Here is a 25049-nt window from a genome sequence, read left to right on the forward strand (position 1 = left end):
TTATTCTATGTCAAGTTCATACACAACCTATTCTTGGAGTAGGGGAATGTTTAGGCATTAAAAAATATATCAATGTCAATATTTTATTTAATTAGCCAAATAAAATAAATTTAATTATGATAAGTTATTTTAATTATTTGTTGATATTAAAAAATACATAAATGTCTATAATTAATTTAATTTGTCAAAATTAAATAAATCTATGGCTAATAATTTTAGTGAGCTCAACCAACTTTAATTTCAACCTATAAATACTTTGTGATCTTTCTTAAGGAGGCCCAAAATAAAAGAACAAAGAAGATATGGAAGAGAATACATACATCAACCTAGTCTTTACTCTTCGAAAATTTTTTATAGTTGAAAAACATCAACAATTTTTTTATTGTACTTGTGCAATTTGTTCTTTGTTAGAAGATCCATCATTCGTGGTCAAGCTTGCACCCATGAATATTGGATACAAGTTCATCTTCTAACCTAGTTAAACTTGTCATATTAAAGATCCACACCGCCTAATTCATGAATACACTCGAGCCTTTAAAGTGGCAAATCCAATTTCAAGGAGATCGTGTCTATGTATGAGGTTTGGTGATTTAAATTTGATGTGTTTGTGCATGTGTTGTGCAGGTGGAGGCGTCTTGAAGGAAGGATAATCCAAAAATGAAGTTGGAGAATTGTCTTTTTATTTTTACATGTCGTTTGTATTGGTTCAATTTTTGTGATGTTATATGAATGTGGGGTTTTAAATTGGAGTTGTGAAGTTTGTAGTGTGAAGGTGGAGATGTAACATACCCACGTACTGAAAAAGGAAACCCCTTGCCCTTTTATTTGTGATTCATGGTGAGGTGAGAGGATAAGCAAAGAGAGGGACTGAAACTCAAGAGTGAAGTGCCACTTCTAAGAGAAAAAGGTCTTAAAAGGTGCTTGCAAGATCGGTGAGATGGGAGGAAAAGGGATGACAACACTCAAAAGTTGATAGGAGGATCCTTTTGAGGCCTCCAAGAGATGAAGAAGACTTTAGATTGGCAAAAAACTTTATTTTCTACTTTAAGAAAGAAAAAGAAAAGAAACATTTTACTGGCCCTATAACAAACTCAAACTTGAAGATTTTTTTAAAACAATTGACTTTAAACCCCTTTTTAGATAGATTTTGTGATTTTTGAGAACTTAAAAATCAATACACATTTTTGAAAAAATGGTTAACTTTACTATATGATGCGCAAAAAAAAATGGGGTGTCTGAACAAACATCACAATCATGATTTATTTCTAGGCCAATAATTGTTATCACTAAAAGAATCGTCGACTACTACATTCTTACTTGTTACAATATGAAATTACTATAGGTTTAGTAGCTTGAGTGAGTTTTGTATAGCTTAGCTATCTTCTTAAAAGGAGAACTTTGATCTTGGACCAATTTTAACTTGAGCCACCTCCCCGCATGTTAAGCATGCTAAGGGTGCCACTTTAGAGACCTATGAAGTCCAAATTTTGTTAAGCATAATGAGGATGCCCTTCTAGAGACCCTTACAAATTTTCCTTTTAGTATTTTTAGGACCATTTTTTAGTCAATAGCTATGTTTGATGCAAATCAAGGTTATCCACATCTTGTCCTTTTCATGATTGAACCTCCAAATGTGTTTTCTTGGATTTCTACTAGAATTTTTTTGGCCCCTCAAAAGTTTAGTCACATTTGTTGGATGAAGAATGTTAGAAATGTAGCCACATTTGTCATTGCACCTTATTAATCAAAGTTAGTCTTCCTCCTAAAAATTGATACTTCTATTGAATTTCTATATGATAGATTCCTAGATAGTGTAGGCCTAAGTCCAAAAGTAAGTGGTGGGAAGCTTCTCCAATTGGTAGTTGATATTGGTAGTTAGCTACTCAACTTATATTTACAACTCCAATTGGAAAGATTTTGCTTTTTGCTGACTAGCTAGAGATCTTCTTAAGAAAAATTAAGATTCCTCTTAACCATCTAAGTTCATGCATTGAATTTTTACCAAAAAAAATAAAACAATTATTGTATACTCATTAATGAGATATATTGGCAAAGCATAAGTTAGGATGTACCACCTTATTAAACATTAAGCTTAAGGCTTTTATAACAATAGTGATCAAGAAATGAGAGAGGGGTGCCCTTGTTGCATCCCCCTAGACTTGGAGATTGAAGAAACTTGATAGTTCTCTATTAGTCAAGATGGAGAAAAAAATATTAGAAAAAATAAAGGCGAGGAAATGCATGCTAAAATTTATTGTGTTGACTTTCGGCTAAATCCATGCCTTCCATTGTACTCAAATGAAATTATCAGACGATGCGATTGAGGGCTTCTCAAAGTCTACTTTTCATATGATACCATTTGCTTTTTTTTAGAGCAAGGAACAAATTATTTCATTCTACATTTGTGAAATATTATGAAATAAACACCATTTAATGGCTTCAACTCCTCCACTATGCACTATTAATACATAGCAATGGTGCTATTTATGTTAATATTTTTCCATGTAACAACAAGATATTGATATAGGTTAAATGAGATGTTATTGTCTATTACGTGAGGAAGTCTTAAGATGCATGGTACTCGTATGTATTATGCACTAATATATAGTGAAAAGATTAAAACCTTCATTGGCAAATGCACTTTAATTAATTTGCTTTATAAGGTCATCAAACCTAAGCCTCACCAGTCTACTAACAAGCAAAAAGGTTTGCAAGAACTATGTAAATCAATCTAAGGACAAAGTATGAAGTTTTTTTTTTTTTTTTTTGCAAGAATTTTGTTAACTAAATGAAGTAAGGACAAAGCACGAAGTTTCACTAGATTTTTATTATTTCCAATAAGAAGACAACAAGGAACAAAAGCATGACACCTTGTTAAACAAGGCCCAATGACCAAGCCCCACCCAAGCTTATAAAAGACATTAACACAACCACAAACAAACAACCCTTGAAACTCACGAGTAGGGAACCCTCAAGACCAACAACTTTTGGACCGCTAAGACCAACCAAATCAAAGGGATGGTTTATGTCCTCTCCCTCCTATTTGCAAGCCCATCTTGTGACCAATTTATTTTTAAAATCATAAAACACACAAGTAGCTAACATCTTGATATAGGTTAGCTTACTACATTGATCTTGAACTCTAATTAACCTTACCGCAATCGCCACGAATTTCTCCGTTTTTCCCAATATGCAGACCTATATTCCCCATTTTAATCATAGAAGCTGAGAAGTCAATAAGAAAAGCAGTAGAATTCGTAGCATAGATTTGAACCAAAGATTTGGCAATCGTTGCAGTAGTAGATTTCTCAGTGCTAGACCATAACAATTGGTCCGAGAAAAGAAGGCCATTGTTGACAATCAAGGCTTTGAAATAGACATTGTCAAATATTGTAGTAGTGTTATCAAGAGGAAAGAATGAGCTTTGGTTTTGTGAGCAGTATTTCGTTAGTTTATTCTTGAACTTAGAGTCGATTGTAGAGTCTGGGCCTTTACTTGTGAAGTTCTTTAAAAATCTTGGCGTGAAGGATGTACACCTTGCAAGGCCTATTGAATGCGCACCTGCAAGAACACCAAGAGAGTTTAACGAGTATATACATCTTTACACCCATCAATGTGCAGTATAGTGGTAAGGCAAACAAAAACTTGGAAGAGGCTCTATGCTTGATTACCCATGGAAACACTTCAAGATTACTTCGTCGTCGTGCGCTCAGCACTTCACAACTTGTGAAGGCTTTCGGACGCTAGTTAAAACATTTTCAATTTAATAGCACTCCAGTATATGCTCAGACACTATGAAATAAAAAATTTTGAGAAACCTATAAAGCCCTACTGTTGAATGCACAATTTTTTTTGTTTTTTTTACTAAAAAATAACTGCATCGGATTCTAGCATTGAAGTATTTGATAACAAAATTAAACAAAACCATAACTTGCACATATATATATATATATATATATATATATATATATATAGTGTACCTGACAGTACCACCATATCTTTGAGGTCCTTGAGGCCAACAGCAGAGAACTTTGCCTTGATTTGAGACAAGGACTCAAATGGAGTGGGCAGGGCCTTCTCGGCTGCAGCCTTCGACGAATTAAATCCATCCAGTCTTCCGCATCGTGGCTGCCACACGTAAGGACATAGTCTTGGGTCTGTGCTCTGCGTAACATCATTTCTTAATTAGCCACATTAGTAGGAGTATGTTGATATGCCCTCCACAACATTAATGCATATCACGTTGGTTTGTTTTTTGGGGTTGCACAGTAGACATCTTAATTTATATCGCCTTCTTTTTCGTCTTTTTTGGCATTAACTGCAACAGAACTCATTGATATAATTTTTAACTTGAAAAATAAAAATTAGTAATTGTTATACCCATTTTAAGTTTCACATTAATTTCTAGAATTAGCTACAATTATTAAATTTTTTTGTGTTGGTACTGGCCGACTTATTTGTAGAATTTATTGGTTTCGAAACACAGCACCAATATATTAGTAGTTTAACATTTTTGTAAATCTTTTTCAAATCCATCTCTCTTTTATCACGTTTTAGGTTATAATACAATATTTTCATCAGTCTATCAAAATTTAAGAGTCTAAACATCATTCTTTTTTTTGACACCAAACTGAATGATGATTTTTTACTAAAATTTAGTTGTATTTTATTGTATTTGTTTTCTTTTGATCTTCATGTGCCTTATGATCGATTTTCATGTTTAGATGTTAATTTAGTATTAGATGTCTTCTTTACCTATCTTGGTGGTTCCTATTTTTTTAACATGAATGGTTGGTTGTGTCCCATAAAAGAGCTGGATGCTTGATTTTTTTTTTTTTTTGGGCTTAATCTTTGTTGGCTTTCTTTGGTTGTTAATTTTGGGCTCACAGTATTTGTTTTTCTACACTATTTTTGCACATATTTTTGAAATTAAAGATTGAATAATTTATTGAACCCTTTCCCAATTGCTATAATTGAGGCTTAAGAAAGATCAAATACATTATTTATAATTTCATATCTCCCTCATATAAATAAAATCCAATAGAGAAAGTGGTCTCTCTCCTTTCTGGCTTTTATAAATTTCTATATGTAGTATGAATTTGTTTATAAATTGACATTTTTGCTGATGAGTAATGAAAGGAACGTTGAGATGTGTGCCATAGGTGGAGACGGAAGCCACCAACCCTAGCAGCTTATGTTGATTTCGCATAGGAGACCAGCAGCCCTCCACCAACCTTGCCTACCGTGGTTGAAATGCAGCCACCAATCCTGCCCACCTTGTTTAAATTACACCCCACTTTAAAGGCTATATAAAGGAGGTGTGTGTGTGTGTGTCTATGTAATTGTAGAGTGGGGCAAGATGTAGAATTGGGCGTGGCTGTGTGTATGTGCAGTAGAGAGCTGTGCGTAGAGCTGTGTGTGCGCAGAATAGAGTGTCTGCAAGAATTGTGCTATGAGTAGGACAAGATGTAGAATTGTGTGTGGCAAGAAGAGAGAGTTCCTGTGTGCAGAGAGTGCTGCTTGGTGTGTTGTGTGCAAAGTGTGCAAAGAGTGAGGAACAGAGAGTTGTGGAGAAAGAGAGAGAGAGAGTTGAGTAGTGTGGCTCCTCCTCCTTGTATTATTCTCCCCGTTATAGTGAAGTTGTGTGTGCTCCGCGGACGTAGGTCAGGTTGGACCGAACCATGTAAAATCTGGTGTTCCATTTCTGTTGTTGATTTTTGCTTTTGTGTGATTGTTGCTCCTAGATCCATCCCAACAAGGAAATGATGAAAAATATATTTTGTTGAAGTTCAAAGATTTAATAATATATCACTAAAATTTCAAACTAAGAAAAATTAATAATGGTTCAATTCAAGCAAAGTTTATGTGACTTTTGAAATTTTAACTTTTGAAACAAACCCTTAGAAAGCATTCTACAATTTATTTGAGCAATAATACAAAAGTCAAGAATGCATATTTGTTGCACACAAGATAAAAGAAAAACAAAAGAAATCAAATAAAGAAAGGAGTAAGAGCATACAAAAAAAATATTAAAAATGAGGAACTACACCATGGCTTAAACAAGATCAAGAGAATAGTCTTCCAAGAAGTCAACTTCCTCGTTTGAGAAAGGATGTGGATTTTATCTCTCTGAGGCTTATTAGGTCGGGGCTGTATAATGGGGGTACCATATCTCTCATTCTAAATATGTTTCACCACTTTCAAGGCTCAAATATGAGATTTTCAACTTGAAAAGGATATCATTGGGAGACACAGCCTATTAAAGTCACTTTGACAAACAAGCTAAATTAATCATATGCTCATTTGCTTATTACTCTGCATATACCATATTTGAAAATATAAATTACCATTACTACAGCACATTGTGCAGCGACGGCTATTATATCAGCACAAGACACATGAGTATGAGGGCACTTTTTAACCAAATCTTTCTTAATACTGTCAATGACTCCCAATCCTCTTATCGAGTTTAAATTTGGACGGGCTTGCTGCTCGGAGTTGGACCCGTCCAATAAAATTGATGCATCACAACCCTATCAAAAGTAAGACCACAATGAGAAATATGCTAATTAATAAGCGAATGTTAAGAGAAACACACACATGCAAAAAGAGAATAATTAAAATCTATGCTCCTACATGCAAAGTAATAGTCACAGAATTAGAAAAATAATGAAAAGACATTTTCTAACCTTTCTATATAAATTTTTTTTAAAAATAAAATAAAAAATTAGGTGACATTTCTATAATCATTTAAAAAAATTAGAAATAAAAAATATAGCTATTTCCACAAGTAAATAGTGTCAAAACTGTTTATTCATGCTGCTTTATTTCATACAAATATAGTAAAAACAGAAAATGAACTAATTTTTGTAGAAAAAAAAGACTAAAATAGAAAATTTTTAATACTAGTGTTACACTCACATTGACAAAACAATCATGAAAATGAAGTCGGAGCAGAGAAGCAGGCATCCGTGGATCTTTTGAGGCGGCAGCTTGAACACCCTTGCATATGATGTCGAGAAAGTGTTCACACCCATTATAAACGCATGGCCCTAGTGTTTGAGCCCTCGCACCTAAGCACACTGCAGAAAAATTAAGAAGCAAGCAATAGCCCAACAAAATGCTCGACCTCATCATGGTTACTAGTCGCCCAACCCTAACCTTGCATTCAACGACACTCTCTGCTCTGCTCTGCTCTGCTCAGTTCCTTCCACCTCTATTTATTTATAGCTGAGATGAAATTCATTCCTCTGTTGAAATGAAATTCATCTGTGTGCATGGATGGAAGAGAGGAGCACCATGATTTTCTCCGCTAATTATTCACTTTTATTGTAATTTCTTTTTATTCTATCCCTGGGACACGTATATCTATGTATGCACACGTGGATGACTTCAGCCATAGGTAGCCAGCCATAAAGTATATCGGAATGATAGATACACAGTTTCCCTCCCGACACGGTGTCAGCAAGCGCTTTTCAAAAATGAAACTTCAACCCTGAGCTAGGGAAAATTTTTCACCGTCCATTTGAAGTGCCTTGAATGCAGGGCATACTTAGAGTTTTGTGACTCTTCTTTTTTTGTTTTTTTTTTAAATACGCACCGGGTATCCATGCATCCGTTTTATGGTTTACGTGACTAATCCTACGCCCCCTAAAGTTGACCCCACAACTCCAAAGGGAAGGTAAATTCAAGAGTCCAGGGGCGAAAACGAGCCCGAGAGGGTTTGAACACCTGACCTCGTGAAAGGCACTCTCGCAGCCCGCACTACCACCTGAACCACACCCTGGGGGTTAGTTTTGTGACTCTTTTCTCTTCATTCAATGAGGGTTAATTTTCAAGAATAAATTAATTTTAATAAATTAGTTATACATTAGATTATATTTTTATGGTAAAATAAATAATAATGTGAACTATTTTAAGAGTCGGTAATAAAAGAATAGGTAAAGAAATTATTAAGAATGCATAATCTAAAGCGTGTCATCGGAAGCAATGGAAAGTGCTATCCCACATGCACTATTATCCATTGGGATGAGACCATTTCAAAGCCGGAGCAAAAGGTGAAATGGAAAAGGAAAAGAAAATAGAAGAGAAAAGCTATTAAACTCTTATTAATGGCTCATTCATTCATTTAAATTTTATTTTAAATCACAAACATCTTTAATCCTATTGACTAATCAAGATTTATTTATGTTGTGATTATCAAATATAGGATGCTCCGCGAAATAAGTAAAACACAACAAGTAAATGAAATACAACCACAAAAAAAAAAAAAAAAAAAAAGAAACAACAAGAATCAACACGACAATTTACGTGGTTCGGCAAAACTTACATCCGTGGAAGTAATTGACACAAGAATTTCACTAAGAAATTAGTAAGTACACAATTTAATTCACAATGATCTCTCTCTTATGCCAAAGTATGCCCAAAAGAGCATAAATAACAATCCCTCAAAGGTTTCCCTCCAAATTCCCAACCACTCCAACGTTCCAATTCAAAATTCAAATTTCTTCTCGCAACCTAGATACACTTGTCGACGAGAATAGGACACTCGTCGACGAGACATAGAAGACCACTCGTCGACTAGTATGGTCACTCGTCAACGAGTCTTTACATCTCTGATTTCCCTGCTCTCGATATCTCAGAACCTCTGATCTTTTGGACCTCTCGGTATCTACTCGTCGATGAGCACAAGCCACTCGTCAACCAGCCCCTACTGTGTAGCACCATTCAATCCACATGTTTTTCTTCTTTCTTTATTTATGAGCCCTAAGTATAAGAGCCACACATAAAAATACAACAATCTCCACTTTGGCGATTATATGCCCCTTAGGAGAACCCGAAAAAACATATCTAACTTCTCCACTTTGAACTTGGGATACTCGGTTGGGTTTCTCTCCCTTTTATCACATGGAGACATGGAATAATTTCAAGTAATGCTTGAACTTTTCACTAGTAACCAATTTTTTCAGAATATCCACTGCATTTTCAAAAGTGTGAACCTTCTCCAATACAAGTTCACTCGAAGTAATCAACTCCCGAACCTTGTGAAACCTTACATCAATATGCTTGGTTCTAGCATGGTACACTTGATTCTTCGTTAAGTAAATAGCACTCTGACTGTCACAATGCAGAACAACCTCGTCTTGTTGTAAGCCCAGCTTTTTGACCAAACTAATAAGCCATAAGGCTTCCTTTGCAGTTTCTACAACTGCCATATACTCAACTTCAGTTGTGGACAATGCAACCAGAGATTGAATCATGGATCTCCAACATATAGGTCCTCTTACAAGGGTAAAGACATAACCCATTGTAGACATTTTGTCATCCATATCCCCTGCATAATCCAAATCAATGAACCCCATAATTGAAGGACAACCCTATTGCTTGCTGAACATGATGCCATAGTCCGAAGTACCCCGCAAGTATCTAAATATCCATTTGACGGCTTCCCAATGATATCTTCCTATATTAAAGAGAAAATTACTTACCACACTCACAGCATATGCCAAGTCAGGCATTGTAAAAATCATGGCATACATTAAACTCCCCACAGTGCTAGCATAGCGTACCTTTGACATGTCCCGGATTTTCTCATCTATACTTAGGCTATCTATAGTAGAAAACTTAAAATGACTCATTAGAGGTGTATACACCGGTTTTGCATTGGCTATGCTAAACATTTCCAACACCTTCTTCATATAACTGCCCTGAGATAACCATAACCTCCTTGTAGTTCTGCCCCGGCAAATCTCCATCCCAAGTATCTTCTTGGCTAAACCAAGATATTTCATGTCAAACTCCTTATGCAATAGTTGCTTTAACTGATTCACCTTAATTAAATATTTTGCAGCTATCAACATGTCATCGACGTACAATAACAAGAAAATAAGAAACATCATCAAACTTGTTTACATATATGCAGCATTCATACTCACACCTTTTGTTTTATACCATTGCCTTTGAGACTATTTCAACTTGTAAAGAGATTTCTTCAACTTGCAAACAAAGTTTTCTTTTCTTCAACTTGCAAACAATGTTTTCTTTCCCTAGTTCACTGAATCCCTCCAGCTACACCATACAAATATGTTCCTCCAAGTCACAGTGAATCATCAAAAACAACACAAACAAAGCAAGATTGTTTGTACAAAAGAATACTACTCAAAAGAGCAAATTAGTACAAATTAGAATCAATATACTTCAAACAAATTAAGATAGAAGTTGAAGCTCGAAAGTATATCACCAAAAATCTAATTAGAGAGTGTAAGTTTTAGAAAAACAAATCAGATTGTCGTGATTATTTCAGCAAGAACATAGCAGCCTCTTAAAAATAGAGCATTGTAAAAGTCAATACTGGGTCAGTCGATTGGTCTTGAGAGGTCAGTCGCATGTTCTTGTTTTGTTTGCTCATTTACGAATGTTAGTAGCACATTAGTCATCTGATGATAAAACATCAGTCGCCTGACCATTCAACTACACTTTGTTTTTCAATGTTTGGTTCCGAAGCTTAAATTCATAAGTTGGAAAACTTAATTTGGACTTTATAAAAATATTTTCCACGTGTAAAACAGGTCTCTAAGTTCAAGATATATCCTAAGAGCTTCAATCATCAATATTGAAATTTGAAGTACTTATGTGAGACTTTAACAAGATGAATCTATCTAAATTCCTAAGTCTCCATGTTGTGAAGTTTCCAATATCCTTCTGAGCTTTAAGCACTTCTTTAAAAATCTTCATGTTCCTCATGACTTGAAGCTTTATTTCCATCATGGGTCATAAGTTTAAGTGTAAATATTGTTTAAGCTCTTCAAGCATGCTCACTTGATTTCATAAAGACACTTAAGCCTTAAAAAATTATCTTAAACAAACATGTTAAGTGACTTTGATTTGTTATCATAAAAATGAGATTAAGCCTTGTTAGGCCAACACATGTGTGTATTTGAGGGTAAATAGTAGGAATAGATCACCTTTCCCTGTCCTATATCATGAAGTCTGATCGTCTCCTTTGAGGATAGGTCGGACTCGTCAACACCATTTTCTCAATTACAGATGCAAAAGTCATCAACAAATCAACTACCTTCAAAAATTAGATCACACAACAGTAGTGGAACATATTTGCACCCTTAAATGTCGCTCTTCATTATTTTTCGCAACAAACTTTGTCTCCACCCCAAACAAAGTTTGTGAGAGGGTGTTAATAATGCACCACAGCTTGGAACACTCAATGATAGTAGTACCATCTATGGTTACATCGATGGTTTCAAACGAAAAGCAATTCCAAAGCAAAACTGTCGATGGTTACACCAAACCGTCGACAATCACATTGGTCTATTGCAAATTTAAATGAAAAAGATTCGAGACAAATTATCACAATATAGACTAAGGGGCATCAAGGATCTAAAGCCAATTATATAAGGATCATATATGCTAACAAATCAAAGCCTATTGATTCAAAAAGAGGATATATGGTGACAAAATAGATCTTATCTCAAATCTTGGGATTTATTATATTGTATTTATTATTACCTATATCATGTAATAGCATATAAATACCGCTGCTTGTATCCTCTCTGAAGTACGTAGTGTTCACAGGTTAGTTATTTGAATAAAAATATCATTGTTCTTTATGTTTCAATTTTCCTTTACGAGGTAGCCATCGAGTGGGGTAAATTCTGACTAATCAAACTTAGCTACTTAAAATTGTATCATTTTTTTTTAACTATGTCCGATCATTATTGCTATGAAATCATTTTTACTTATAGTACATACATATTCAAAAATTGTAAACTCATTTTTTCTATAATTATTACTTAATTTGTAGGGTTTGCGGACTATCAGAAGAACATAGGGACGATGTCGGGCACTACAATCAGATGCAATTTTTTTTTTTCGTGTATTTTGTTATCTGAACAAACGTGTATATATAATGTTTTTGAACAATTTGTTATGTATGTGTGTGTTTGTGTGTGTGTGTGTCTATATAAACGTGTTTTCATTAGTTAATTTTAGTTAAATATTATGTGTTCAGAAATTTAATTACAGGTTTTGACAAAGATTAATGAGTGATTTTAAAAAACTATTTATTTTAAACTTTTGGTGACGATTATAACTTTAAATGATAGTTCTTTAATCGTCACTAAAATTTGAGATTGTGAGTATTAGTTACGGATTTTCAAACCATCACTAATAGTGGCTTTTTAGTGACGCTTTTGAAACTGTCACTAATAGTACAACTTTTATGGACGGTTTTCAAAACCATCACTAATAGTATGACTTTTACTAACGATTTTCAAAACTATTACTAGTATTATGACTTTTAGTGATAGTTTGGAAATATGTCACTAATAGTACAACTTTTAGTGATGATTTTCAAAACCATCACTAATAGTATGAATTTTAGTGACAGTTTTCAAAATCATCACTAGTAGTATGACTTTTAGTGACGGTTTGGAAATCTGTCACTAATAGTATGACTTTTATTTACAAATTTCAACCAAGAAAATGTCCCAGTTATAGTGATGGTCTTAGACTTTTAGTGATGGAATGAAACCTTCACTAATACTCCATTACTAATGATTATCTTAAAAACCATCACTAACAGTTAGTTGTCCTTGCCATTTTAGTTACCACTCCGAAATCATCACTAATCCATTTTTGTAGTGTGATATTTTATTGATTGATGAAATTAGAAGTGGAGTAGAAGCTAAGTTAGAATTATGGAGAGAAGCTTTGGAATCTATAGACTTTAGGATAAGTAGAAATAAGACAAAATATATGAAGTATAATTTCAGTAATGGTAAGAGGAATATTGGAGACAAAGTTAAACTTGATGATGAAGAAATAAATAGTAGTTGTAGATTTTGATACCTGGGATATATTATGCAAATTTAAGGAGAAATTGAAGATGATGTAATGCAAAAATTTAAAGCAAGTTGGGTAATCACTTAAATTAACAAAAAAAAAATGTATATAATTGACCCTATCTAATGGAACTCAAAGCTTAATTTTTGTTGTTATTGTCTTTGAAAAACCAAGTAAATTTCCCTATCTTTTCTATTTAAGGACAGTCATGGTGTGATAAAAATTAGAATTGCTTTACCATTATGATCTTGAATTTTAATTTCTAATTTCCTTTTGTAGTTTCTAGCCTTCGTTTGTTATTATTTTGGTGAATATCTAACTGAAAATACTACACGCATATAATCATCATATATAGGTATATACATAAATATGTATATATACATATATACATAATCAATCGTGACTTAATTAATATTTTAAAACACGTAATCAGAAAAGCAATGGAAAGTGGCATCTGAATGCATGCACTGGTATCCATTGGGATTCGAGAGCTTTTAAAAGTTGGAGCAGAAGATGAAATGGAAAAGGAAAAGAAAAAAAGAAGAGAAAAGGTTTGGTAACATTCCAAAAAGTTCTCCTTTCCAGGAAAATTTTGACCCGAACAACATCACAATATATATATATATATATATATATTGTTGTTTATGGTGTAACTCTTATACTTTGGGAGTTTATAAACAAAGGGAGAAAAATATATGGATATGTTCTTGGTGCAGGGCAGCAGCAAAGACTCATCGACGAGTACCCTGTGCTCATCGACAAGAAGATACCAAAAGCCAGAAACCTCAAAGTTTCAAGACTCGTCGACAAGTGGATAGATTAGTCGATGAGTTATGTCTCGTCAATGAGTGTCATGTTCTCATCGATGAGTGGTTTTGGGCTGTGAGAAAATATTTGAATTTTGAATGTAAATGGTGTGATGATTGGGGGTTCAGAGGGAAGCCTTCGAGGGCTTGTTATTTATGTTCTTTTGGACATATTTTGATATGTAAGACTGTGAGAGAGGGTGAGAGAAGGAGATAAGATCATTGTAGTGTGTAATCTTTGATCTTCATAGTGAAATCCCTTGCCGATTGCTCCCGTGGATGTACGCTTTGCCGAACCACATAATTCCTGGTGTCATTGCCTTTATTATTGCTCTATTTATATTATTGTGGTTGTACATTGTATGCGAGTGTATGTTTGATCCTTTACAACAATATCATCATTATGCTGTGCATTATTGGAAGAGGCATTATTTTCACAACAATTGGTACCAAAGCATGTGTTGTATGACCTCTAAATTGAGGATCTCTTAGTGCAGCAAGGCATGGTGAAAGGTTTATACAAAATTTTTAATTGGATAGTATGGATGCAACGACTTGGAATGAATTGGGAGCAATCATTCTTTTTTTTTTTGTTTGGCTAAGGACATGTTGTATCACGCCATGGATGAGAATTCGTCGGCATTAGTTTGGTGAAAATGGGAATGCTGATTTATGTCTAAGGTTTCAGCAAAATCTGCAAGTATAGTGGAGGAACACTCAAAATGTAGTGATAGAAATATGTTATGTGTTTCATCGGGTTCGAAGTGCCTCACGGGTGATTCTTGCATCTTAGAAAATGGTTTGACATCTACAGGTCAGTTTATACTGGTTTTATTTTGATGGAAAATGATATTTCATGCAAAATGTTTGTTATTGGAGATGTCAAAAAATCAAAATGTATAATAGTGTTGTAAGAACCATATTTGATGTAAAGTATGAATCAAGTCTAAGGAAGAATGGTATTTCATTGGGAACTTTAGATCATAATGGATATTGTTACGAGTCTGAATGTGGAGAAATGAAAGTGTGTGAAGGTAACATGATAGTGATGAAAAGCGAAAAAGTAGCAGGAAATATTTATGCTCTGCCGGATGTTATGATTGTAGGTGGAGTTGCAACCGTTGAATCTGAGTCAGGTATCCCATGACATATGCAGTTAAAGCATATGAGTGACTACATGTATTCAGATATTTGGGAACCAATGATGATGGCATCAGGGGATAGAAATCTATATTTCGTGTGTTTATCACAAAGGGTCTTGGTGTACTTCAAGCAATGGCTGAGGTGAAGAACCAGATCGGGAGAGAGATTCTCAAGTCAAACATTGGGGTTGAGTACACTGGTTTTGATCAAGAAGTTTTGTGAGCGGGGCAGGTTATATGCAAGGCTTGCAGGGTACTTCTTGGTGAATTTAGTGAGTATGATGTGTTTCTCGTGTGATTGATCACCAAAGGTGTTTCGATATGGGAAAGTTGCGGATGAATTGTGGGTAGGATTTGCAGTAGACTACTCGGTTGTGAGTCGATGTCCACTGGTGCACTATTCTAGTTTTGGAGGATCTAGGCTTGGTGTTACATTCGGACTGTACACTTTTCTGGGTTATAAGAAAGATGGGTACCAGCTAGAAGATCCTATGGCAAACAAAGCAGTGATCAAGGACATAGTTTTTGGTAATAAAGTCATAAGGGGTAGCGTGCTCAGGTAAAGGAAGAGAAACAAATGCAAGAAAACTACAGTAGCAGCAATCATGTTATTTAGGTGGAGTTAGGGACTCAAGGAAGAAATGTGAGGAGTTCTATATTGGATCAACAGTATCACGGTATAAATGGGTATATGATGTAGGTGGAGCAACAGACTCAGGGTTGAGATGACATAATTCATATTGGAGGGAGTTTTTCAGCTCGAGAAACTAGCAGGATCACAGTGGGCTTATATTTACTATCAAATCACTACTCACCTGAGTTGGTGAGGCTTCCAATTTGGAAAAAGGTGATAAGATGTCGTGGAGTGATGTATATGTTGTGTGTAAATAACATGTTATTGGCTAGAAAGGTTTTGACTGAGGCCAATCAGTTGGAAACTCTGTTGAAAGTTTTGACATGAATGTGTTGGGTACGACATAGATGGGTCTTTATTTACTGATTTGCATGGAAAAAACTATAGGGAGATTGGTATTATCTTAGGGTGGTTTTGTGGATAGGGCTATAGGGAGATTAGTGTTATCTCAGAGTGACTTTATGGATGGAACCACAGGGAGACTTTGTTTTCTATTTCAAGGGGGTTCTATGGAGAATCAATATGGAATGTCTACTGTACGGTACCTAGGGATGGGTTGTGATGTCCATGATATTTCAAAGGTTCCCATGTTTGCAATGGGGTGTTTTAGAAGACAACAGAGTGAATCTTCAGTTGTTAGTTTTGTTGAAGACTATACAACGGGCTTTGGTGATATAAGACTTGCAGTAGCTTTTGTGTTTACTGTTGTGGGATGATCTTATTAGAAGCCTAAGCTGAAGTTTTGGGTATTGCATCTACAACTGTATCAGGGTTGATGGTAGAAGCTAAAAATTCCATCAACAAGTTCAAGAATTATTGTTTAGACTTGGTGCATGTCTCTAAGTGCTAGAAGTGAGACTTTTTTGATCGAACATTCTGTGTTCAAAGTGGAGTAGTCATGTATGTATTTCGGGTTCTCCTATAGGGTGTATAATCACCAAGGTGGAGATTTTTTTTTATGGTGTGTCTTTTATACTTCGGGGGTTTATAAACAGAGGTAGAAAAACATATAGATTTGTTCTTGGTGCAGAGAAGCAACAAAGACTCATCGATAAGCACCTTGTGCTCATCGACGAGGAGATACAGGGAGCCAGAAATCTCAGAGTTTCATGACTCATCGACGAGTGGATAGATTAGTTGATGAGTTATGTCTCTTCGATGAGTGCCCTGTTCTCATCGACGAGTGCTTTTGGGTTTCAAGAAAATATTTGAATTTTGAATGTAAACGGTGTGATGATTAAGGATTCAAAGGGAAGCCTCCGAGGGCTCGTTATATATGTTCTTCTGGCCATATTTTGATATATAAGAGAGTGAGAGAGGGTAAGAGAATGAAATAAGACCATTGTAGTGTGTAATCTTTGATCTTTATAGTGAAATCTCTTACTGATTGCTCCCGTGGATGTAGGCTTTGCCAAACCACGTCATTCGTAGTGTCGTTGCCTTTATTATTGCTTTCTTTATATTGTTGTGGTTGTGGATATATTCTGTATTTACATTATATGCAAGTGTGTATTTGATCCTTTATAACTGATGGGTGGAGGGGACTCACTCAATCACTGGTTATGATTGAAACTCAGTGATGATTACACTCAATTTACACAATAAACACTCAATTGATTTCAATATGAAAAATTCCAGAGGAATTCAAAATACACAAACACTTCTTCTCACTGGTTAATGTCTCTTTATACACCACATATTACATTACACACACACACACACACACACATCTATTTATAGCAAAGGACGGATGATAGGTAAAGATTATAATCAACAATGGTGGGCTAAAGTTTTTGAAGGGTTGGTGGCTGCTGATCTCCATTGTCAACAGAAGCGGCTTGTTGGTGCAGCTGTTGACGACTCCAATCAAGTTTAATTTTCAACATCCCCCCTTAAACTTGACTCTCCTGATTTTGTCATTTCGAGCATTGTCTTCAATCTTGAAAAAATATCATACCTGAGTGGCTTCGTGAAAATGTCAGCAATCTGATCATACATTCTGCAAGATATCAACTCCACTTCTTTCTTCTTGACATGCTCCCTGATAAAATGATAACTAAGTATCAATATGCTTGCTTCTTTTATGGAATATTGAATTCTTTGCAAGTGCAATCGCTGATCGATTGTTGATGTAGACTTCTGTGGGGTCATTTTTAAGAAATCCCAGATACTTCAGTACATTCCTGATCCATATACTATGATAAATAGCTAAGCTGGAAGCAACATACTCATCTTTACATGATGACAACATTATAATGAGTTACTTCTTTAATAACCATGTAAATGTTGTATCTCCTATGAAGTATGTGAATCCAGTCATGTTTTTTCTTTCATCAAGATCTCTTCCCCAATCGCTATCTGAATAGCCAATAAGTTTGTAATCACCTCTTAATGAATAAAACATACCATCAGTGATGGTACCCTTGACATAGTGGAGTATCCTCTTCATTAGCATTCAGATGAGACTGTTAAGGAGTCTCCATGTACCTGCTGACAAGTCCAACTCCATAGAGTATATCTAGTCTAGTGCATATCAAATACCTCATGCTTCCAAGTAGACTTTTGAAATATGTGGGGTCAACATCTCCTTGCTCATTTTTTCTTAACTCCAATCCCATTTCAACCAGAGTTATCATAGGATTACATTTGTCCATCCCAAACTTTTTCAATACTTATTTTGCATAGTGGCTCTGGGTGATGAAGATTCCCTTCTTACTTTGCACGAATTTTATGCTAAGAAAATGAGCCATTTGGCTAATATTTGTCATTTCGAATTCTTTGACCATGCTCCTATTGAAAGCGGCAAATATCTCTATATTGTTGCTAGTGAAAATTAGATCATCAACATATAGGCGGACTATCAGCATGCTTCCGTCTATCTCCATTTTCATGTATAGCGCATGCTCGTAAGGACACTTCTGAAATCCATTCTTTTGGAAATAGTCATTAATCCTTATGTTCCACGCACGAGGTGCCTGCTTCAAGTCATAGGGTACTTTCTTTAGCTTGTACACTCTATCTTATTTTCCCTTCTTCATATATCCAAGTGGTAGATCAATATAGATCTCTTCTTTTAGAAAATCATTTATAAATGCTGATTTCATTTCCAGCTGGTTGATCTTCCATCCATTTTGTGCTGATAGTGAAATTAGTAATCTGATGGTTTCAAACCTAGCAAACAGGGCAAAGATTTCTCCATAAACAATCCCCTCTTTCTTCTTGTAGCCCTTGGTGACAAGTCTTGCTTTGTATCTCTAGACTTCTCTTTGAGCATTCCTTTTGGTCTTGTAGACCCATTTCAGACCAATAGTTTTGTGGCCCTTCGGGAGATTTGTCAACTCCCAAGTCTTGTTCTTCTCGATGGATTGAATCTCCTCATCCATCGCTTTTCTCCATTTGTCTTCTTCGTTAGCCTCCTCAAAACTAACCGGGTAGCTAGTCAACAATAGACAATATAGTGTAACATACTCTTTTATTGGTTCTATAGTTTCTGTTGGCCTAACAAGGTCTTTCAATTGGTTTTGGTGATAACAAACAAAGGACTATTTAACTTGGAAAGGTTGAGTTTTGTGTTTCAGGAAATATGGATCAAGTGTGGTTTAAGCAAAGTTCAAGTAAAGCTCAAGTATGATTCAAGAGAAGATCAAGTATAAAATTAGGGGACAACTATTCAATGATCCAAAGAGAGTCTAATATATTTGAAGCCCAAGAAAATTTTTCAAAGAATCTCAAGAGCAAAACATGAGAGAGAACTCAAGCATGTCTTATGAAGGCTTAGGAAATATATTTGTAAGTATTTCAAAAGTTAAAATATGATTTGAAATATATTTTGAAGCTTTTTCAAGAGATTAAAAAGATTTAAGGACCTATTTAAGTATATTGAATTAAGTTTTATAAAGATCATAAGAAAGCAAAATAGTTTTTAAAGAAAGATATTTTATAAAACAGGATCTTGGTAGTTCAGATGACTGAAGTGTAGACTTCAGATGTCTGAAGATTAAGTACAGACGTCTGAAGATTTTATGGAATAAAACAGAAAGAGAATGTAGCAGTTCAGACGTCTGAACTTGCAACTTCAGACATATGAACCTGGAACCTCAGACGTCTGAACCATGACTTCAGACATCTGACCCTGTATCTAGTTCTATTTTTAAAGGGTTTTAGGAACTTTAGACGTCTGACCTCGAATCCTCAGACGTCTGAACACTGTTCAACGGACAAAATTTTAAAAATTTTATTTTTTAAATTATAGTCGTTTGAACCCCAAATTTTCTAACAACTTGGGAAACTTTTTAAGGAAATTTTTGCAACAAGGAAACTCGCTTGAAAGCCTATAAATATATGTGTTTTGTGAATAAACAGAATCATCCTAAGCATTGAAATTCTCTCAAAGCTCTCTTGCTCTCAAAATCTCTTTTTGATCAATCTCTTGCAAAGCTGAAAGTACTGATTGTTCTGATATTCTTGCTCATCAAATCCTGAAGAATTACCGATTTCTCATCTGGAGAAACAGATTTTGGTGAATTCTTTGAAAGGATTCAAAAGATTATTTCATTCTTGATATTTTATCTTTCGAAGTACATAGTTTTGATTTGTACTAATCTACTCTTTGTGTGAGTTTCTCTTGTACACCAGCTTTTGATGTTTCTGTTAGCTTTATCATGATCCCAAGAGGTGGGGTGAATTGGTATTTTTTTTTTAAAAATTTATCCCCTAGGTATTCTTCCTAATAGCATTATGTTCACAAACCTATGGTTAAGCTAGTGCAAGTAATATAAATATATCAGAAATTAAGTAAAGCAGTTTAATAATTCACACAAGCACTAGACAGCAATAAAGAGAGTGTGACATGCAGATATGTTATTGAGGTTCGGCCAACTACCTACGTCCCCGCCTTGGCTAATCAGCACAAAGATTATCACAATAACTTGCTCACTTAAACAGGTGGAGCGGAACCTATACAAACCAGGTCAAATTAACACAGGGCTGACCTCAACCTTTACACCAATCCTTACCGGGCTGGATTATCGCCCCCTCAGGCCACGCCTGGAATCTCTCAGATATACAATCAAATGATACAATATAAGGGTGCTTTCACGTAAAGCAGATTTGTACCCCAAATGCGCACAATCACAAACACGACAAATGATTTAAAATGTAAGCTCAGTGTGGTCTAAGTAGTTCAACTCTCAAATATATTTTCTATTAATGTAGTGAGTACGTGAGAGTATCAAAAACAATCTATGTATTTCAAAATGTTTCAATCAAATGTGTTCACACTGTAGACACCCCATTTTTACCCAGACCCAATATTATTATTATATTACTATTATTATTTTCATTTTTAGTTTCATTATTATTATTATTTTTATTAGTATTTTTATTTATTAGTATTATTGTTCTTATTATTATTTATTTATTTTTGTTATTATTATTTTTTGTTATCATTTTTTAGTATTTTTTATTATTATTTACATTATTATTTTAGATATTATGTTATTATTATGGTATTATTTTTATTATTATTACTTTACTATTATTTTGCTTTTCTTGGTTATTATTATTATTATCATTATTTTTATTATCATTAATATTATTTATTTATTATTATTATTAGTATTTTTATCTTTACTATTATTATTATTATTATTATTATTATTTATTCTCATTATTATTAATATTATTTCTCAATTTTCTTTATTATTATTAGTATCTTTATCTTTATTATTACTATTTATTATTTTTCTTTATTTACTTATTATTACTATTAGTATTTTTGTTTCTCTTATTATTATTATATTATTATTATTATTATTATTATTATTATTATTATTATTTATTTATTTATTTTCGTTGCTATTAATATTATTTTTATTATTATTAGAATTTTTATCTTTATTAGTACTATTATTATTATTATTATTATTATTTATTTCTGTTATTATTATTATTATTATTTTGTTATTATTTTACTTTTTTTTATTACCTTATTATTATTATTATTATTATTATTATTATTATTATTATTATTACCATAATATTAGTTATACTCATAATGATATTTCCAAAAGAAAAATACCATAAAAAAAAAAAAAAAAAATCAAGAAAGGAAAGATATATTAGGGTTTTTTTTTTTAGAGCCTTTAAAAAGGCTTAGGGGGAGCGCACACAAGGAGAAGCGAAAGCCAAGAAAAAAATAAAAAAAGCCTCCTTTTGATTCTGCTTCTCCGGCTTCTTCTTCTTCTTCTTCTTCTTCTTCTTCTTCTTCTTCTTCTTCCTGCCAGCCCTTCATCTCCGGCCACCTTACTCCCAGCTGCCACCCACACACCAGCAGATCCATTCCGGCACCCCAACTCCAGCCACACTCCACGGCCAGCCTCCCTTCTCCGATGGTAGTAGGGTCTCCGGCAGAGCCTCACGGCTACCACGGCTCTGGCCTTAACTCCGGCAGCCCTGCTCTGGACATCCGAACGCAATGCTCCTGCATCATACCCGAACAACCTCTCATGTCTTCGTCTTCAACCTGCAAACCACTTTCACGGCACCGTCTCTCATGCACGAGCCACCTTGCTGCCAGCTCCGCTCCAGAACTCCGGTGAGAACCTGCTGCTGCTCAAGCCACGGCTAGCCGGCGCATCCACCCACTGCCGGAATCCTCTACTCCGGCCATCTGCCGCCAGCCACAGCAACTCTCAGACCAGACCCGAGCTCCCGCTGCGCCAGAACACACTTCCCTCTGTAAGTCCCTGCAAGCCCCTGTACCCATGAACACTATTTCTCACACACACACAATACACATATATATTTATATATTTATTAGTGTTAATATATATATATACACATATATTGGTTTTGTTTGGGGTTTTAATACTCAAAGTTAAATTTTTTTTTATATATTTGCATCCATAGGTATATACTATATGTACCATATTAGTATTATTAGTTGTATATTATTGTTATTAATATCGGTATTATATTGTTGGTATATTATATTGCTTGTATAGTATTATTAATAATAATATGACTTCATTATCTTTATATTGCTATTTGTATATCATTATTAGTAAAATTACTAGATTGTTTGGATATTATTATGGGTATTATTATTATATTGGTTATCATGTCGATTTTATTAGTACTAATATTCTATTGTGTGTATATTGTTAGTATTATTATTATGTGGATTGTATTAGCATTATATTATTTGTACACTATTACTAGTGTTAGTATCATATTATGGAAATATTTATTTTATATTATTATAATTTGTATGTTGTTATTATTATTATTATCATTGTAATATTAGTATATTATTATTAAATGGGTAATGTTCATATTGTATGTTCAATATCTAGGGTTTTCATATTGGTTACATTTTAAATGTTAATGTTATTATCAGTTTATATTCGGATTGTCATTGTTGCACGTGTTTGGGGTTTTTGTTGTTATCGCATTCATTCAATGTTTTTATATATTTAGAGTTTTGTATTAATTTTGGTGGTCCTTGCATGTGAATTTTAGAATGTAATATATTTCCAAAAGTATGTCATTGTCTTACCTTTCCATCAGTTTCCATATTGTAATTCTAAATTTGATTTATTTCCTTAATTAATTATTCATTTTTGCATGTATTTGTTTTAAGGTAAGTGTTATAAATTGTATATTATGGTAGCTTATTGTCATGATTCTTTGTATTATTATATATTATGGTAGTGTAGAGTTACGTATTGTGTTATTATGTTAGTTTAGCATTTTAGTTTATTATTGTATTATTATCTTTATTTTAGTGTATTATGTTTGTATTTACTATCATTTTTAGTTTATTATTAGGGTATCATTATTATGTAGGAAAGTAGTTAACTATTATGGTATGTTATTAATTATGGAAGATTATTATTATATAATTGCTATTATGTAATTATTATTATTGTTTATGGTAGTTTCTTATTATGGTAATGTATATGTATATATATATATATATATATATATGATATTACGGTATTTTCAGTATTATTATTATGTTTATACTCAGTACTATATATTATATTATTTTTAGTATTTTAGTACATTATGGTATTTTTATTATGGTATGTTTAGTATTATACATTATTATATTAGTTCATTTTTATAGTAGTTTATTATGTAGTTTATTGTTATGATATTTTATTATGTATTATTTATTATTATTATTATATTGTTATGGAGTTTTACTACATATATTAGTATGATCTTATTATGATATTATATACTACGATTATAGTATTGCATTGTATTATTAATATAATATTGTTAGTACAAGGTTGTTATTATATTGTTTTCAATGTTGTTACTATTATTTCTGTGTTATTATTACTAATATTAAATATGTTTAGTATTTTTGTTTCTTTGGTATATTTATATTTTGTGTTGCATATTAGGGTATCTATTTTTATTATTATTTATTTTCATGCATGTATATCCCTATGATTTTATCGCGGGGGTATTAGCCTTCGGGCTTCACGTACCTTTAAGCTCTGAGGGAATATATGTATATATTTATTTATTTATTTATTTTCATGTGTAATTATAAATTCATAAAAAAGGAGTAATGTAAAGACTTATTAAATTAACTTAGGGATAATTTAAAATTAATTAGGTACAGTTCGTAAGAACGGGCGCGTAGGGGGTGCTCGTACCTTCCCCTCGCGTAACCGAACTCCCGACCCCAACTCTGGTAATGTAGACCGATTCTACCCCTAACGGGGTAGTAATCATGTGTTCTAACCGCACTAAAGGTTAGTGGCGACTCCTACACCATGTTTTTCCATGAAAATATTAAAATAATTTTTATTTCGCCGCCCGGGGCACTCGCGCTCCAGGGACGCCGCGACACACACAGAATATCAAGCAAGTCTCAAGAATATCAATCAGTAGAATATCTTAATCATATGAATATGTATATGCTTGGATTGCAAAATAGATAATCTTTGTATTCAGCAAATGATATATACTTGAATAAATATTGCCACAAAGATTAAGGTAACAAACACAAATATCTTTTCACAAATAGTTCAATAAAGATTCCACAAGATATTTGAGTAAGTTTGAAAATGTTTTTGTGAGCCAAAAACCAATACAAACTTCTTAAGATATTGCAATGAGAATGCAACACTCGGAAGTTCAATACAAGTCTTCTTAGGATAGACTTATCAGAAAAGCCTCCTGAGAATACTTAGGTTATGCTCTCATGAAAAAATCGATTCAAACACGAACGAAATGAGAGAGCAAACCTTTAACCAATAACACTCAAATACACTTACAAATGATACTGAGATGAAGTAGGTAAGTTTGAGTGGATTATGAAATAGTATGAGCAATAGGAAGTATTTAGCTTTGAGAGAGAAATTTGTTTTTTGTTTTTCTAATCGATGCTTAATTCTCCCAAATGAAAGAGTATATATAGACATACCAGAATTTTTGACCCTTGGAGACCTTTTAGGGATTGTTAGAAAAGTTTAATGATGTTTAAAACATTTTAACCCTGTTTAAAAATATTAACTGCGGTAAAAAATTTAAGGCAACCCGAGAGGTCCGAACGACCAGAACAAGTTCGGTTGACTAGGACTCATA

General features: G+C 33.7%; 1 protein-coding gene across 1 annotated transcript; it reads right to left on the reverse strand.

Moving 5' to 3' along the window:
• Positions 1–3142: 3142 nt before the first annotated feature.
• Positions 3143–9215, reverse strand: LOC131160870 (peroxidase A2-like). Its single transcript, XM_058116748.1, has 5 exons — positions 9119–9215; positions 6922–7082; positions 6348–6533; positions 3981–4164; positions 3143–3561 (listed from the first exon to the last, which is right to left on the reverse strand). Exons 1-5 carry the CDS (start codon positions 9213–9215, stop codon positions 3143–3145), a joined length of 1047 nt encoding a protein of 348 aa, XP_057972731.1.
• Between the last annotated feature and the right edge of the window lie 15834 nt (positions 9216–25049).

The sequence above is a fragment of the Malania oleifera genome, chromosome 7 (genome assembly GCF_029873635.1).
Source record: "Malania oleifera isolate guangnan ecotype guangnan chromosome 7, ASM2987363v1, whole genome shotgun sequence".
Taxonomy (NCBI): Eukaryota; Viridiplantae; Streptophyta; class Magnoliopsida; order Santalales; family Ximeniaceae; genus Malania; species Malania oleifera.

Coding starts and splice junctions, on each gene's coding strand:
- LOC131160870 (XM_058116748.1), bottom strand. CDS start 9,215: ATGGCAGTTGTAGAAACTGCAAAGGAAGCCTTATGGCTTATTAGTTTG. Junction 6,534..6,921: donor TTCATGATTGTTTTGTCAAT/GTGAGTGTAACA, acceptor TACTTTTGATAG/GGTTGTGATGCATCAATTTT. Junction 3,562..3,980: donor AGATATGGTGGTACTGTCAG/GTACACTATATA, acceptor GTGTTCTTGCAG/GTGCGCATTCAATAGGCCTT.